The sequence below is a fragment of the Delphinapterus leucas genome, chromosome X (assembly GCF_059928025.1).
Source record: "Delphinapterus leucas isolate spDelLeu-1000000601 "Yukka" chromosome X, BTC_Dleu_Yukka2, whole genome shotgun sequence".
In the NCBI taxonomy this organism is placed as follows: domain Eukaryota; kingdom Metazoa; phylum Chordata; class Mammalia; order Artiodactyla; family Monodontidae; genus Delphinapterus; species Delphinapterus leucas.
Genome location: NC_143150.1, coordinates 70,312,486 through 70,331,114, shown reverse-complemented (window position 1 = coordinate 70,331,114; position 18,629 = coordinate 70,312,486). Strand labels below are relative to the sequence as shown.

General features: G+C 39.8%; 1 protein-coding gene across 2 annotated transcripts in view; it reads right to left on the bottom strand.

The window, feature by feature from the left end:
- Positions 1–18,629, bottom strand: part of HDAC8 (histone deacetylase 8) — a 244,923-nt gene that overhangs the window by 136,202 nt on the left and 90,092 nt on the right. For both annotated transcript variants that reach the window (XM_022565591.2, XM_089904374.1), the window contains one exon: positions 2,139–2,311. In XM_022565591.2, coding sequence (XP_022421299.1) covers positions 2,139–2,311 — 173 coding nt within the window. The remainder of the gene's footprint in view (positions 1–2,138; positions 2,312–18,629) is intronic.

The window sequence follows — 18,629 nt, the reverse complement described above, 5'->3', positions numbered from 1 at the left end:
TACTCAAAGTGAAGGTTTCTGTGATGAATTTTGTAACAATTCTATAAAATGACTGCTGGATGTGACTTGTATATTAAAGCTATTGGCAGATATAGCCCTGAAAACCTCCAGGAAAGAGAAAAGGAAAATGCTGACAGAAACAGACTTCTTTCTTTTCATTTCAGCATTCCTTTTCTCCACAAAATACAGGCCTAGTGGCAGGATCAAAGAGAATGAGATGAGAAAAGGACTGCTGATTGACGCTCTGACTCACCTCGTCAGGTCCTGTCACAGTCACCCAGCAGCCATATTATACTGGCTAATAATCAGCATATTTTTGTGCTGAATAGATGTGTTCTGCCATGCAAGCACTAGAACATTTGGCTTTTAACTAAATTCCAAGAGTGTAAGGATAAAATGGAAAGATTTCCTAACCTCAGTGCAGCCTGAGGGAAATAGAATCTGGTCTATTTTAGGTAGGGTGACCATATCATTTATCATCCACAATGGTACACTTTTAAGAGTAAAAAAGGGACACTATTAATAATTACACTGGAATAACATGTATAGATTGAGACATATGGTGCCCTTTTCTTAAGCCTTTCTATTCCTTGAAAGGTCAGGGATGCTGGGGCTTCTGCAATGTGTCTTTTTGGCCTCAATGGGATCCACTGAAGTTTGGGCACGTGGCCATCTCTGCCAATTGTCTACGTGTTACTGGGGGTTGAGAATTGAAGTGAAATAGTACAGGTATTACTTTAAACACTCCTGACATGGAAAATCTGAATTTATCAGATCAAACTATTGGGTATGATTATTTGATTTCAAAAAGAGTCCCCATAGGTTTTAAGTAGCAAGCTCTCTCTGGCATACATACAGTATGATTTGATTTGCAAAAATTCCATTTATGCACAGGTATTTTCAGGAATACACATATTACATAAGAAGAGTTATATATTCAAAAGCCAAGACTTGGGGCTGAGAAAGCAAAGAGGCTTTCAAAGTGCTAAGTAAAGGTTGTAGCCTTAAACAAAAGTCGGATTCACACAGATGTATATTGAGGAAAGGGCTTTTCTTCTTCCCCCTGGCCCTACCTGTGTCATAATCACTGTCTTTAGTGCCGTCAAGGAAAGTAATATGTCCGTGGCACCTATCAATTTTATCTTTTCCTTGAGTTGAAGTTAATACATTTCTCGCCAGCTTTTCATAAGAGGTTGTCTCTTGTAAGCACCTTTAATTTCGATCCCTCTAGGGTTTGAGGCTGCCCAAGGACCAGGCTTGTGTATTTGTGTTGAATGCTCACTCATTTTCATAAGGCCTTCCCACAATGTCCTCTAATTTGGTTTTTACAACACTTTGACAAACAACAAACTATTAGCGCTTCCATAATACATACATTTTAAGCTCAATCTGCTTGACCATGTTATTTTAACACACCAGTCCATTCATCTAATGGAATAAAGATTGTGCCAGATAGACAGAAGATTCTAAGCAAGGCAGCTTCAAAGGTAGTTGAGGTTTGTGAAAGGTTCCTTTCACAAATGTGTAAATGCTTCTATTGAATAGACCCAGCTTTCTGATGGTTAAGTAATACAAAACATCAGTACACTCTGAAGGCAAAAATGCCTGAGAGACACTTTAGATCTCTCAATTTTGCTTTATTGTAACAAATCCATGCTTTTTTAGTGGGGGAGAAGTTGTTCTTGAATTCAGCTTAGATATTCAATTAATTCATGTGTTTACTACTTATATGTGAGTAGGGTTAGAATTTTAGTGGTATGTTTCCAAAAGATAATGATTAGAACTGGGACTCAAAGGCTATACTGAGAGAAGATGGATCAAAGTCCACTGGGGTTAACATTCTCTATTCTTAATAAGACCTGATGTTACCTTTAACCAAAGCACCTTTGCTTCAGGAATGGAAACTTAGACTTCAGAGTGCCAAGGAGTCAATGCGCATGCCAGGCTGAGGAGGAGAAGTGTGTCAGAGTACTTCCTTATGCTGAACTGTGAAGGTGGCAGGTTCATTGACTCAGGCTTCTGGACCATGGGCAGGTTGATATTATCCAATCTTAGAAAGCCAAGTTTTCCTCAGTGTCAATGGACAAAACATGGGGGAAGGTCAACAAATTCTCCTGGTGACCTTCCTTTGTACTCACCTCCTCCCAAAATGAGCGTTGCCAATTGCCACTGAAGGATGTACTTAAGACACTTGCCAATTCCCACTGGAGTCATGTTAAAGGAGCACATGGGATCCCCAGCTATTGTATCAGCTCCCAGCTGTAAGACCACTGCTTTGGGATTAAAGGCTATGTACACCTCCTTTAGTACACTGGAAAAGAAAAAGGAGACAAAATGTCAGAAAAAGATAGGGCAGTTTGGTCTAAGGGTGGTTGTGGAGGGTAGTGGGAAGTATAGTTGAATCAGCAAATAGTGAAGGGAAAAAATCCAACTTGTCAGACTCATCAAACTTTCTATCTAAAAAGGGGTAAATCAGACTGCATGTAAACTGTAGCTCAGAAAACCTGACTTACAAAAAAATTTCCCCCTACCTCCATCCTCACCAAGGACCAAATTTGCTTTTCTGTTTTAGAACTCAGACTTCCTTTAAATATTCATATCAATTTAACTTCAACAGCCATAGGACTGGTTTAGTATACATTTACTCCATTTTATAATCTGTGAAAATAGGACAATACACCGAATTAAGGATTATTTCTGATAAGTTAAGATTGTCAACATACTTGGAGTTCACCACCTAGTTATCAATGAGGGTTGGTGAAGAGAATTAAACGCTTTGAAAGCATAGATGTTATCAGCTTACTTTGTATTAGGCTAAAAGACTTCTGGGTTATGAAATGCAGCCTTCCCAAACTTGGATGTAACCAGGGTATTATAGGGAAGGGAACCATAATAACTGATCCAAAATTATAAATCTGAAAGCACTCTAAAGAACAAATTGTAGTGGGTAATAATGAGCATAATTTTGGGCAGAATCATTCAATGTTATCAAATCAACCTAAGAGCTTTTCCTGACAGTTAGAAGCCTTAGAGATGAAAAGGAAGTTGTTATTGTGACAGATGACCTTAGGCAAGTTTCTAGTATTATCATTAATTGAATGTTGACAATGTCCAGGATGCATTCCTAGGAGTTATAAGGTCCCTGCTCTCAAGGGGCTTACAATCTAGCTCCCAGACAAAACATATACCAGTGCTCTAGGGCTTGAGTAACTCTTACAGAGACATATAAACAAGTGCAAATTAACATACTTCAGAGTTGAGAAAATGCAGAGTCAAAAAGTGATAAAAAATGTTTGGGGTTAATGACCCCTTCATAATCAGCATGTCAAATTATACCAGTTCAGCAAAAATAGAAAAATTCCAGATCCTTCTGAAACTGCAAAAGGAATGCAGGGATATGAAATGCTGTCCTCCAAAATTCATATGTAACCAGGGTATTGAAACTATTGAAAAGTGCTCAGTTGCAGAGGCATTCTTTGACTCAAAAGACCGTTTTGTTTTGATTTCTCATCTACACAGACAAATATTCAGTGATTGTGGAGATTATAAGATATTATAAAACTTATGACATATGATCTTTAATACAGGAATACTCAGGCCTATTCTCTCTTTCATGTGCTTATCTCCTGGGTGCAGAGGGAAGATAAGCCACCTGAATAGTTAGCCAACATTTATTGAGCAGCTACACGTACAGAGCACCCTATTAGCTGCTGCTGGGAGACACAGAGGAAGGTGTGATTTCTGTTTTAAAAAGGTTTACAGCTTAACGGGGAGGAGGGGGAGGCAAGCAACACTAACGTTTTTTCCATTTTCATTCTTTCCCTTACTTTGCACACATTTACTGAGTGCCCTCTGTGTGTCCAGTATGTAACTGTATCAGATGCTGCAGGGAAAAAAAATGACGAATATGGCACAGCTCTTATCTTCACGTAGCTCAGAACAGAGGGGAAGACTCGGACTATATCGATAAATAATTAAAACACAATGATAAATGAAATATCAGTGATGGCACAGAGGAGGAAGTAGAGTAACTCTTGTCAGGTTTTAAAAGATGAGAAGTACAGTGAGCCACCTATCAAAGTGGCTAAAATGAAAAACAGTGAAAATATAAATTGCTGGTGAGGATGTGGAGAAACTAGATCACACAGACCTTTTGGGTGGGAATATAGAATGGTATAGACACTCTGGAAAATAATTTGGCGGTTCCTGTCAAAACTAAAAATGGACTTGGCATACAATCTAAAAATTGCACTCTTGGACATTTATTCCAGAGAAGTTAAGACTTATTTTCATATAGGAACTTGTACATGAATGTTCATAGTAGCTTTATTTTTAACAACCCAAACTGGAAACAACTCAGATGTACTTCAACAAGTGAATGGTTAAACAAATTGCAGTACACCCATACCACTGGAATACTGCTAATCAATAAAAAGAAATAACTCTTGATACATGCAAAAAACTTGGATGGATCTCAAGAGAATGATGCTGGGTGAATAAGGCCAATCTCAAAATCTACTGCATGATTCCACTTATATACCATTGGTGAAACAATTAGAGAGATGGAGAAGAGATTAGCAGTTGCCAGGAGTTAGGGATGAATGTGGCTATAAAAGGGTAGCATGAGAGAGCCTTGTGGTGATGGTACAGTTCTGTACCTTGACTGTGCTGGTGGTTGTGGTTATGCAAAGCTATGCACACACACACACACACACACACACACACACACACACACAGACTGCATGTATTAACTGGTGAAGACTGAATAAGCTCTATAGATTGTACCAATGTCAGCTTCTTGATTTTGATGTTATACTATAATTGTACAAGATGGCAACATTGGAGGAGGCTGTAGGAAGAAGAGACTTCCCCGTACATTTCATTACAACTTTCTGTGAATGTATGATTATCTTGAAATAAAAAGTAAAAAAAAAAAAAGGGCTTCCCTGGTGGCGCAGTGGTTGAGAGTCCGCCTGCCGATGCAGGGGACACGGGTTCATGCCCCGGTCCGGGAAGATCCGACATGCCGCGGAGCCGCTAGGCCCGTGAGCCATGGCCGCTGAGCCTGCGTGTTCGGAGCCTGTGCTCCGCAACGGGAAAGGCCACAAAAGTGAGAGACCCGCGTACCACAAAAAAAATAAAAATAAAAAATTAGGAGAAGTTTACAGGCACATGGGGGTGAAGGTATGGAAAATGGAAGCAGGGAGGGTTGTGGGGGTTATGGGTAAGGGACTAGGTTTACAGAAGGAACTGCACACACCAGAGCATGAAGGCTTGGAGCAGGGAGTGGTGGGAGTGAGGCTGGTGAAGTAAACGTGGGTTAGAGCACAAAGGGCCAGATAGGCCAGGCAGTTTGGACTTTTACTTAAAGGCTATGAAATGTCTCTAAATCATACCAATGTTTTCCTTAGGTCAGTCTCCCAAGGCAATAGAAATAAAAGCAAAAATAAACAAATGGGACGGAATCAAACTTAATAAGCTTTTACACAGCAAAGGAAACCATAAACAAAACGAAAAGACAACCTATGGAATGGGAGAAAATATTTGCAAATGATGGACTGACAAGGGCTTAATTTCCAAAATATACAAACAGCTCATATAGTTTAATATCAAATAAGCCAAACAACTCAATCAAAAAATGGGCAGAAGACCTAAACAGACATTTCTCCAAAGAAGACATACAGATGGCCAAGAGGCACATGAAAACATGCTCAACATCACTAATTACTAGAGAAATGCAAATCAAAACTGCCTCACACTGGTCAGAATGGTCATCATTAAAAAGTCTACAAATAACAAATGCTGGAGAGGGTGTGGAAGAAAGGGAACCCTCCTACACTGTTGGTGGGAATGTAAACTGGTACAGCCACTGTAGAGAACACTATGGACGTTCCTTAAAAAACTAAAAATAGGGCTACCATACGACCTAGCAATCCCACTCCTGGGCATATATACAGAGAAAACTCTAATTTGAAAAGATACATGCATTCCCAGTGTTCACAGCCAAGACACGGAAACAACCTTAATGTCCACTGACAGATGAATTGTAAAGAAGACATGGTATGTATGTATGTATATATGTATGTGTGTGTGTGTATGTATGTATATATATATATGTATATATATACATATATATATAACTGGAATACTACTCAGCCATAAGAAAGAATGAAATCATGCCATTTGCAGCAACATGGATGGACCTAGAGATTATCATACTAAGTGAAGTAAGTCAGACAGAGAAAGGCAAATATCATATAATATCAGTTGTATGTGGAATCTAAAATATGACACAAATGAATTTATTTACAAAACAGTAATAGACTCACAGACATAGAAAACTTACAATTACCAAAAGGGAAAGGGAGTTGGGGAAGGATAAATTAGGAGTTTGGGATTAGCAGATACAAACTACTATATATAAAACAGATAAATAGCAAGGTCCTACTGTATAGCACAGGGAACTATATTCAATATCCTGTAATAAACCACAATGGAAAAGAATATGAAAAAGAGTATATAAATCACTTTGCTGTACATCAGAAACTAACACAACATTGTAAATCAACTATACTTCAATAGAAAAGAATTCATTAAAGGGTATGAAATGTCTCAAACATGTGTGTGCACGTGCGTGTGCACCACATGCACAAGGCATGATTAAATTTACATTTTGAAAAGATCCTCTGATTACAGCGTAGGATACAGTGAAGGTTATCAAGAGGTTTTTTTTTTTCTTTTTTTTTGCGGTACACGGGCCTCTCACTGTTGTGGCCTCTCCCGTTGCGGAGCACAGGCTCCGGACGCCCAGGCTCAGCGGCCATGGCTCACGGGCCTAGCCGCTCCACGGCATGTGGGATCTTCCCGGACAGGGGCACGAACCCGTGTCCCCTGCATTGGCAGGCAGACTCTCAACCACTGCGCCACCAGGGAAGCCCATCAAGAGGTTTTTTGCAACCATCCAGGCCAGTGGCAGCAAGGGTCGGGAGGAAGAGATGGATTTGGGAGATATTCCTATGGTAGAATTGATAGGGCAATACACACTGACACACAAGAAAAGCATATACATATGACAGTCATGAATATGAGGTACTGGGAGGGAGGAAAGGATAAAGGAAGGCAGGTGTTTCTGGGAGAGTTGTTTTAATGATAACCAGGAAGGGAAAATGAGTCCTCAGGGAGTTCTGATGAAGAGGGCTTCAGATGGGTAGAGAAAAGGGTAATTAGAAGCTTTGAAAAAGGTAGGGTATTTTGTACACAGTGTAATTTCGCAGTTCCCTTGCTTCACCTCCAATTGGTAAACAACTACATTTCTTGCAGCATCTAGTCTGATTTTTTAAAAATACAAATATAATGAATACATTCTTCATGCTAAAAAATCAAACATAAAAGTCTATCAAATAAAAGGGAAAAAAACCCTCCTTTTCTCCATCTCTACTCCCTCTCTAGAGGTAACTCCTGATTCATTACACATAGTTTCAATCCGCTCAGTCAACAATGAGAAACAGTTTGAGGTGTATCTTTCAAGATCAAACTTTTTCTGCCTCATGCTTGAGTGAGCTGGTTGAAGCTATGTCTAATAAATGCGTTCTTTTACCTCTTTTCTTTACCTGAAAATGTCTTCCCTCGTATTCCTTCTCTTCCTTGAGGCTAATTTCACCAGCTGGGCACTAGATTCTCTTTCCTGTTGCTCTAAGGGCCATGTATCAGCAATGAGCTCTTTCTTACATCTTTAGTCTCTGTCTTCCTACTGATTCAGTTCCTTTAGGTTACAAGTTGTCTATCTCTTCATCCCCTTTTCAACACTGCCAAATTTGTCTACTTATTGGCCACCTCTACATACTTCTTGTAATCCAGTTTTTGATCTCACTGCTCTCCTGAAACTGCTTTCTTGAAGGGAGAGAGACCTCTGTGTCATGATATCCAAAAGCTTTTTCTCTGTTATCTTTATCAGTTTCTCAGAAGCAACTGATGGTGGATACTACTCAAAAATCTGCAGCTGGTCATCATCAATGGCTACGGCTCCATTAAAAAATCTTTTTTTAAAATATTTTTTTAAAAAACAACTTTATCAATATTCACATACCATACAATCCCCCCATTTAAAGTGTACAACTCAACAGCTTTTAGTATACTCACAGAGTTGTGCAACCATCACCACAATGAATTTTAGAACATTTTTTTTTTACTGCATCACGTGGTTTGTGGGATCTTAGTTCCCCAACCAGGGATTGAACCTGGGTCCTCGGCAGTGAGAGCATGGAGTCCTAACCACTGGACAACCAGGGAAATCCCTAGAACATTTTCATCATCCCCAAAAGAAACACTGTACCCAATAGCAGTTACTACCTATTCCCACCACTCTTCGACCTCCAGCCCCTGGCAACCACTAACCTACTTTCTGTCTCTATGGATTTGTCTAATTTTGACCTTTCATATAAATGGAATTATATAATATGTGGTCTTTTGTGACTGGCTTCTTTCATTTCATTTAGCATAATGTTTTCAAGGTTCATCCATGTATTACTACCTCATTCCTTTTTATGGCCAAATAATACTCCATTGTTTGTATATACCACATTTTCTTTATCTATTCTCCATTCATCTGTTGATAGACATTTGGGTTATTTCTATAATTTTTGGCTAATATGAGAAATGCTGCTGTGGACATGTTTTCATTTTTCTAATATACCTAGGAGTAGAATTGCTGGGTCATATGGTAACTCTCTGTTTAAACTTTTTTTTTTTTTTTGAGGTACGCAGGCCTCTCACTGTTGTGGCCTCTCCCGTTGCGGAGCACAGGCTCCGGACGCCCAGGCTCAGTGGCCATGGCTCACGGGTCTAGCCGCTTCGTGGCATGTGGGATCTTCCCGGACTGGGGCACGAACCCGTGTCCCCTGCACCGGCAGGCGGACTCTCAACCACTGTGCCACCAGGGAAGCCCTGTGTTTAACCTTTTGAGGGAACTGCCTGACCGTTTTCCACAGGGGCTGCACCATTTTACATTCCCCCCAGCAATGTGTAACAGATGAGAGTTCCAATTCTTCTTCCACATCTTCACCAACACTTATTATTTTCTGTTTTTTTTAAAATTATGATATCCATCCTAGTGGGTATAAAGTGGTATCTCATTGTGGTTTTGATTTGCATTTCACTGATGATTAATGATGTTGTGTATCTTTTCATGTGCTTTTTGGCCATTTGTATATCTTCTTTAGAGCAAGGTCTATGCCCATTTTTAAAATGCGCCATTTTTCTTTTTAATATTGATTTGTAAGTGTTGATATATTATAAATACAAGTCCCTTATCAGATACATGACTTGCAAAAATTTTCTCCCATTCTATGGGTTGTCTTTCACTTTCTTGATAGTGTCATTTGAAGCACAAAAGTTTTAAATTTTGATGCAGTCCAATTTATCTATATTTATTCTGCTGCTTGTGCTTTTGGTGTCATGTCTAAGAGAGCAATATCTAATTCAAGGTCATGAACATTTACATCTATGTTTTCTTTTAAGTGTTTTATAGTTTAAGCTCTTACATTTAGACCGTTTAGGCTATATGGACTTAACTTTTGTATATGGTATGAGGTATGGGTCCAAAACCACTTTTTTTTTGCATGAGATCCAGTTGTCCCAGCACCATTTGTTGAAAAGACTATTCTTTCCCCATTGAATTGTCTTGGCACTCTTTGAGTAAAATGAATTGACTGTACACATTTCTGGACTCTGAACTTTATTCCATTGCTCTATATGTCTAGCCTCATTGCCAGCACCACACTGTCTTGATTACAGTAGCTTTGTAGTAAGTTTTAAAGCTGGGAAGTGCTCCAACCTTGTTCTTCCTTTTCAAGATTTTTTTTGGTTATTCCGGATTGAATTTCTGTATAAATTTTAGGATCAGCTTGTCAATTTCTACAGTCATCTGTGATTTAAAGCTCCATTTTGACTGTGCTGAACCTATCATCTTACCTCTTCTTCAATTCTTTGTCTCTAACAATACCCCATCCTTTCAGTAATCTGTGTTCAAAACTCTGAGGCCCTTTGTGATTCCTCCCTTTCCCTGCTCCTCTTCAGTTACCAGACTTGCACCAATCCCTCTCCTATTCCGTCCTTTCCACTCTCATGCTCTCATGGCAGTACTCTAATCTAGCACTTATGACCTCCTTGTGGATTACACCAATAGCTTCCTAATTAATTTCTCTGCCTCAAGTCTCTTACCTCTCTAATCCAACACCCCCCCCACCGCCATCAGATTAATTTTCCTTAGGGAAGGTTTTGATCAAGTCACTTCCTTACTCAAAAACGTTCAATATCTCTCCATTGTCTTTAGATGATGCTTAAAATTCTTAGCTTATGATTCAAAGTCCTTCATGATATGATTCCAGCCTACCTTTTGAATCTTATTTTCTAATAACTCCTTAACCTACGTTATTCTGTAGGCAAACTGAATTGTCCATGGTTCACCCAACTTACCTTGCACTTCCTTTTTGTCATGCACTTCCTTGTGCCTGAAAGTCACCTTTCTACATGTCTACATCATATCTATTTTTTAAAGGCTCACTCAAATTCCATCTCCTTCATGAATAAAAAATGATAATAATATCAGCTAACATGTATCGAGTACTTTATTAAAAACTGAGCACTGTTCTATGCACTTTATATGTATTAGCTCATGTGACTCATAACAATTTATAAAATAGGTGTTATCATTAATCCTATTCTATAATGGGGAAACAGCAGCATAGAGAGGTTAAGAAATCTGTACAAGATCACACAGCTATTAAGTGGCAAGCTGGCTTTTGAACCCAGGCTTCCTGGCGCCAGTCCATGTTCTAAATCACCACAATATACCTGCTTCCATGATTTACCGTGCATCAGGTGCTTGTTCCAGCCACTTCACACATTATTTTGTATAACAGCAGTAGCAGGCACTGCATTATTATTTTTCAAGTGCTAACCTTAGCTCTAATTATACTATACCCTCATTCTAAAACCTTCGGCAGTTCCCCAAATGCTTGCAGAACATAGTACAAATTTTCATTGCCAAGAATTCCAGGTCCTGCGTGAGGTGATTCCCACCCACTTTTCCAATCTTTGCAAATTGTTCTTCTCATGCACTTGACAGTCCAGACAAACTAAACCATTGCTATTCTCTGTACAGAGCTCAGCCTTTCTGACTTTGATCTTGCTGTACCCTCTGCATAGAGCATCTTCCCCTGCAATCTCATACATTTAAACTTGACCCAGATTTCATAAACACATACACATTTACACACTTTGTAAAGATATAATAATTAGCTACCCTTTAGAAGCCAGATCAAATGTTACCTCCTCAATTAAGCCCTTTTCTGAAGTATCTTCTCCCTTTGAGTGCCCACTGCATTTTATCTCTTATGGTTCTTATAACTTTCCATGTTTCATTTTATTAGACTGTGTATGAATGTGAATATATATGTATATCTCTCTGTGTATCTATAATTTAAAAATTTCCACCAGCTTCCTTGAGGGTAGGCTTAATACTTTATACATAGGAGGCATTCAATAAATAGTTATTAAATGAATAAATGAATGAAATATCATTCCAGATTGCTTTTGGGAAAGCTTCCCTAACCACTGTAACAGTGCTATCTGCTACACTGCAATCATTAATTTTAGGTTTTGGGAAAGTATAAAATCGCTTACCCAGAAAGGAGGGGGAGGACAGGCATCTCATTATACTACATTAGTAACTTCCCTATAAACACATAAGATATTCATTTGAAATGCAATTTTCTTGATGAGAAACCGGATCCCTCAGTATTGAGCAGTCTGCTCTTCAGACAAGGCTATGCAAATGAGGACGAGAGGCTGTGGCAGCTGTTTCTACAGGCATTGATTTGGGGAAGGTGATTGGTGCCGGAGGTGGCTAAAAGCCAGGGGTGATGACGTTAATGATGCTTTTAGATAAAAGGAAAAGCCCAAGAACCAAACTGTAGCATTATCCCCTTTTCTTTTATTCCATCAGGGTAGACCACAGCTTCTATGGTGTACCCTTGGGATCATTCACTGGTGCCACTTTACCTCTAATACCAGCGGTGGAACCTGGTTTTGTTTTGTTTGTTTTTAAATACATAAAGTTCTAAAAGATTCCTCTCAGGGAAATGGAATGCCAGAAAGATGGTGTGACAATTATCCTTAATCAATGTTGGTGATAGATTTGGTAACCCAAACTTGCCCCTCTATAGCTAGACCACTGATTGGTGCATGCTCCTAGCAGGTTTGTCTCCTAACTGCTCGCTTGCAAATCAGCCTTGACCAGCCTTATCATCTTTGTATTTTCCAACAAGCACCCTCAGCACCCTCTAGAGACTTCCTCAACAGAGATTAAAGAAATGAGGAATTCAAAGTTGAAAAACCAAGAAGGGCAGGAAATGGAGAGAAGAGAGAAATATTTGCTACTAACACTGTGAGCTTCCAAAGTCAACGTGAGAAAATTTATTGCCAACAGCAAAACCCTTTCTATGATAAACATTTTAAACCTATTGCATTGTATGGGATTCAGAGGCGGGATTGCGTTAAGGACTCAAAGATGGCTAATCAGTCTCAAATGGGAGCTTGTCAACTTTTCACAGGTATTGTCTTCTCTAAATTCCCTCAGTCATATCTCAACTCAGGTACTGCTGACTCATTCTGCAAAAACTCAACCTGCGGGGGATGCAGCATATGGTAAATGCCTCGGGGATTCCTGAATATCTATTACAAATGGTTCAGGGATGCAGGGAACTGGGGTGGGGGTCTCCCTGAGGTGAGGATGATGTGTCATTTTGTTTGGGGCCATGGGTGCCTCTTGGACATATCCAGAAGACATTTAATTTCCTATAAGTCTCTCTTTCTGCTTTTAGCATCAGACAAGGTGTACTGATTCCATTAACATCTTTAGGATAAAACAAAACAAAACACCCAAAGCTATAAAAGAAAAACAAACAAACCAACCTCAAACCTCTAAACCCCCAACCTTCCCAAACAATCCTCAGATTGCTTTTGCTGTTTTATTTTTTAAGATGTAGTTTCTTAATATTTTACAGGGGCATCTTTTCTCTCATTGCTGAGTCCATTATACAGAAACACAGATTCTAATTGGCATCCCTTTCTAACATGCTTTGTAGTAAGTAATTCCACTCATCAATTATGTCACCTTGGCAACAAAAAGGGCTGTGCACTATTTTTAGTTTATTATTACTTATCTCTTTACCTCTTTGAAGTAAACCATTCTCATTCACACAGGGGAAAGTGAGTCATCTAGAATTAAAGGGCGGTAGGCCTAGATTCTAATTCAAATCTAGTGCTCTTTTCACTAAACCCCAGTGCTCTTTGGCTCTTCGCATTCTGAAAGGCCCAAGGCCCTAGGAAGCAGAATATATATTATCTGCGCAGGGGGTAGGTGGAGAGGCAGGCTGGTTTGGAGAGCTAAACCGAAACAAACAAACCAAACCAAAACCAAACCAAAAAACCCCAAAATGGAAGAGGGCTTAAAGAATATGAATCCTAAGTCTAGCTATACTAATGACTCTTTATTTGACCTGGGGTAGGTCATTTTACTGCTCTATAACCACCAGGATCCCTCACACAAGCCCAGATTACATTTTGCTATGCATCACATTATTTGGGCATGTCTCATCCACCCCCTTTGCAGCCTCCACAGCATGGAGTTCAGGGAGAACACTGGACTTGGGGGTCAGACAAAGTTGGATCCAGTGCTTGCAATAGCAACTTGGACAAATCACTTCTCTGAACCGTCTCTGTAAAACAAGAATATTCTCTCCCTCACAGGGTTATTATGAGGATTAAATGATATAACATTTGCAAAAGTCTTCTCCCAGCACCAGGCACATGGTAAGCACTCCCTAATGTTGAATGAATAAATGAATGGCCTTAAGTCAGGCCCTTCGAGTGCTATGTTAATTCCTTCAGCCCACAAGGATATTGTTGAGTTCAGCACAGCACACCATAGCAGTGACTTCCTGAATGGTACTCTAATGTTCCCCAAAGGCAGAGAGAAATTTCAGTGTCACTGCCTGGTTATACCTGTTCTGGGAATACAGTAATTCCTTTTCCAGTGCTGCCAATCTATTACCTTTCACCAAACACAAAATTCGCTTTAAGAAGGGGCAGAAACACAAGTGCCTTTCTGTTAGATAGAGGTTGGGAGAATATATTATTAAAATTGAAACCGACTTCTCTGATTTCTTAGCAAAAAATCAGATTGGAAGCCAAACAGCTATTTGGCCTTTGCAGACCCTGGATAGTGATGCCCTTGGGGGAAAGGAGAGAGTTGGAGTCATTCCAAACTGTAGTTACAACATTTGTGTGTATATTTACTGCTTGTGCTTATGCTCTCTGCACTTAGTTTTTACTCTCTAAGCCTTGAAGAATTCACAGTTTACCTAGAGCACAGTTTTAATACATACGGGTAGAAATATAGGCCTATATCTCTGTTTCTCATTTCCTAATCATATTTTCTACACTCCCTATATACCTGATACTTCTTCTTTTTCAATTCACTTGCTCTGATTTTTGAACTTAGGTAGACAATAATGATTTGCTAACAATAAACATGCCCCTAGCCCTTCCCTCACCCTTCTTTACCCAGGAGGGCCTCCCTAAGATTCAAAGCCGAAATCCTGCCATATAGTTAGCACCTGGTGCAGCTCATCAAAATATAATATCCTTTCCCAGATGATTGGAAATCTCTGCCATGCCGTCACACAATGAGGTGTGCAAGAAAAGAGTTTGGGGATTGATTTTCATCATTAACTTGATATTGCATGGTTTTTGTGGGACTTAAAAATAAATGCATTTTTATTACTTTTAAGTACTGCACATAGACTAACTCCAACTCATCATATTTTAGCAGTTATTTTTCTGGGGCAGGATGTATTTTAAACATGCCTATGTTAGAGTGTCTGGTGGATCATTTAGGATCAGTGTCCTGTTGCTTGATGAAATCCAGATCACTCCAATGAAATCCAGATGGGGAAATTGGGTCTCTGGCAACGGCTGCCAGATCTTCTCCATATGAAATCTCTCTAGTCTGTATGCAAATTCAAAACTCCATATCCTGGAAATCCCAAACCAATCAAGTGGCGCTCCGCTTCTTAGTTACTGGACTAAACATAGGGAAGCGATTCATTCTTCCCTGAGGAAATAAGCATGTCTTACATACATCTATCTTGGCACAAAAAGGGCTGGCTAAGCAAATTAATAGTGTAAACAGGACTGTGCTGGGGAATGTTTGTCCTACTTAAGAGAATAAACTTTTTATGCACTTTTTGCACATCCACTTATATACAAATAATTGATATGCTAATTACAAATGATTCTTAAAGCCCTTTCCCTGAGGTACTGTACGATGCTGTTAGTCTAGTTTGAATTACTAGCGTGTCCAGTGCTTGAAAATAATAAAAATGTATTTAAAAATATTCCATAATTCAGACTGGCTTTCCTCTTATTAGGCTGAGTTAGTGAGGCTTGCCTATAATTAAATAGGATAGATGTTTTTCTACTTTCATCCCTAATATATTTAAGGTGGTCCCCCTACCACCCTGCCCCAACCCCAGCATCCCTCACCTTCCTCTGCAGGATTCTCCTGCCCAGGGTGAGCATATACAAACCCCTTTGCATCCAGCTCACTCCTCAGCAGCACTTGCACGGTCTCTAGGCAAATGCACATACCCTTTTGCTTTTTAACTTGTTAGCTGGTTATTTGATATGGCTTTCTTCGAGGTGTCTTTTCTTTGGTCCCGCTTTAAGTACCAATGGGTATGGCTCTTTCCTGATGGTTCAGTGGGTAACAGCACATGGAGAGCAAAGCCCGGCCAAACTAAGCATTGGGCCTTTTTGTCAGGTGGGGGACATCAGATTTAACTAAATCTCTGTACAGCCTATGTCAACAGGATACAACAAAGCAGGCAGCTCATCAGTGCTGGCAGCTGCCGGGTGAATGACAGTGTCAGGCACAGTCATTCAGAGCTGTAACCTGTGAGAGTGGAGCGTAAAGGGCAGGTTTTTTAGGCTAGAGCGAGGGGACAGAGCAGTGAGGAAGCAACACGAGAGGGGAGAGAATTAGGATGGGGGAGGGGGTACATGGTGGAGAGAAGCTAAGAGGAGTAATATGAATTTTGATGTTAGAATGTCCCACCAAGCACAGACATATTCAAATTTAGGATTCTTTTCAGGGCAGCCCTACGTTAGAGGGTGTAATTCTCAAGTTTTCCATTTATGAGTCAGGTCTTCCTGCCTCTGGGTAGTTTCAGAGCATGTTCTAGCCTCAGAACCTATTACTGCTGTGGAAGAAGAATCAGGTCACTTTCTCCAGGGGGCAGGGATCATTCAGCACTAAGAAGAGAGCAGAGAAGGTACACATCATAGTGACAGAACAAACCCACCGAATTCCAGGAGATGGTCCTCCTGGACTTACATGAAAAAAAATAAATCGCCTAGGAAGACTGCTTAGGGGTAGGGGCTGTCATGGTGTCAGGGCTGCTTGGTGCAGGAGTTTAGGAACTTGTCATGAAAGCCACTGGTCGAGCGAGGAAGAAGGATATAAGAACTGTCCTTCTCAGCCACATAGCACAGGGCGATCAGCTCGGTGCTTTGTGACCACCTAGAGGGGTAGGATAGGGAGGATGGGAGGGAGGGAGACGCAAGAGGGAGGAGATATGGGGATATATGTATATGTATAGCTGATTCACTTTGTTATAAAGCAGAAACTAACACACCATTGTAAAGCAATTATACCCCAATAAAGATGTTAAAAAAAAAAAAAAGAACTGTCTTTCTAACCACCTGGATATAAAGCTCAAATGATCAGGTGAGGGGAAAAAAACCAGTTCTCCACTGCCACCCTAACCAAGTACGGGGGGGACAAGGCGGGCTCACTGATGGAGGGTTCAGGATAACACAGTCAATTAAGCACAGTAGCCCCCCCCCCAAATTATCCTATACTCTTAGGCACTTAATGTCTTTTGAATTTAATATTATATTTTAAAAGACACATCAAATTAGGAACATTAAATGAATGGCCCGCTTTGGTCTCATTTCCACCTGTGCCTAATGTTAACAGTGAATTTAATTAGTGTCTGAGTCATCCATTTTCCAGAAACAACAGGCAATTTGCATCTGCCATACTACACAGAGGCAGAATAGAAGTTTATCAAACAGAACAAAAGCACTGACTACAAATATCTTACTTATGGAGGGCTGAGTTCAACGTTCCAGGCTCATACAAAGAAGTAGCAGCTTCCATGACCTTTATCACTGGGCCATAGTGACCTAGTAATGATCAAGGTGGTATAGGTGTGACCCGACTGAAGAGAGGTAATTTTTTTTTTTTTTTTGCGGTGCGCGGGCCTCTCACCGTTGTGGCCTCTCCTGTTGCGGAGCACAGGCTCCGGACGCGCAGGCCCAGCGGCCATGGCCCACGGGCCCAGCCGCTCTGCGGCATGTGGGATGTTCCCGGACTGGGGCACGAACCCATGTCCCCCGCATCGGCAGGCGGACTCCCAACCACTGTGCCACCAGGGAAGCCCCAAAGAGAGGTAATTTTGTAAAGAATTTTCACCAGCTCTCAGAGTGTAATGAAAATGGGGATGAAGATGGAAGTAAGGCTATATAAATTTTTGTTCTCAAATGCAAATTTCTAAAGAGTTCTTCCCTTCTCATCAGATGAAAGAGAATTTTGAAAAAATTTGTATTGCTTAAAATATTTATGTATGATTATGTGTTCTTATAGGATTTGCCACATCACCAAGCTCAAAGGATTAGGCTATAATCGTTGGGTTCTCTTTCACTGAGAATCTATCTACCTGCTTCTAAAACTGAATGATAAGGAATCTGGAGTCCCAAGTGCAAGATAAATTCAAGATGACCTCATTATAATGAAAGAAAAACCTATCATCATTAAAACATCTCTTCTTTAAATATAACATTAAAAGTCAATAGGGAAAGAAAACATTTCACTTAAATATCCTTTAGTGATGTCCCTTGGTTCTCATTTTATTCCATTGGTATTGGATGAACAAATTATAGCATGGATGGAGAATCTCTACCCTATATGTAGATATGGCCTGCTAGGACCAAGAGATGATATAAATTATGCCTACAGTTGCAAAAATGCATAATGTTAAAAGTCTTTAGCAATACTAGTCCCCCAAAAAACACATGAAAAGAATTGTGTGAGGAGACCTCTATATAATGACATGTGACACTATTCACTTTCTAAAGAAGGAAGTCAGGATTTTCTCTGTTGAAAATAAAGGAAAAAGCAGATTTACAGAATCTCCATGTTTCCAAACTTTAATCAGAAATTTAAAACCTAAGAAGTAAAATCTCACAATATTTATTCTTGTTTTTGATGCATAAAATTACAAATTAAATCCTTAGGATTAAGAGCTTTTTTTTTAATTGGCAAAAATCTAAGTTGTACTTTCACAAACATAAGCACAATGGATTGTGTATACTACAGGTCTTGTGGTTCATTTGCATAATCTTAAATGGTTTATTTTTTTTAGGACTTTTCTGCAATCCCCGGAGATAAAAATTTCCAAGAAGTCTTGGGGGGTGGTATTTTTTCCTTGTGAAAACATTTCATA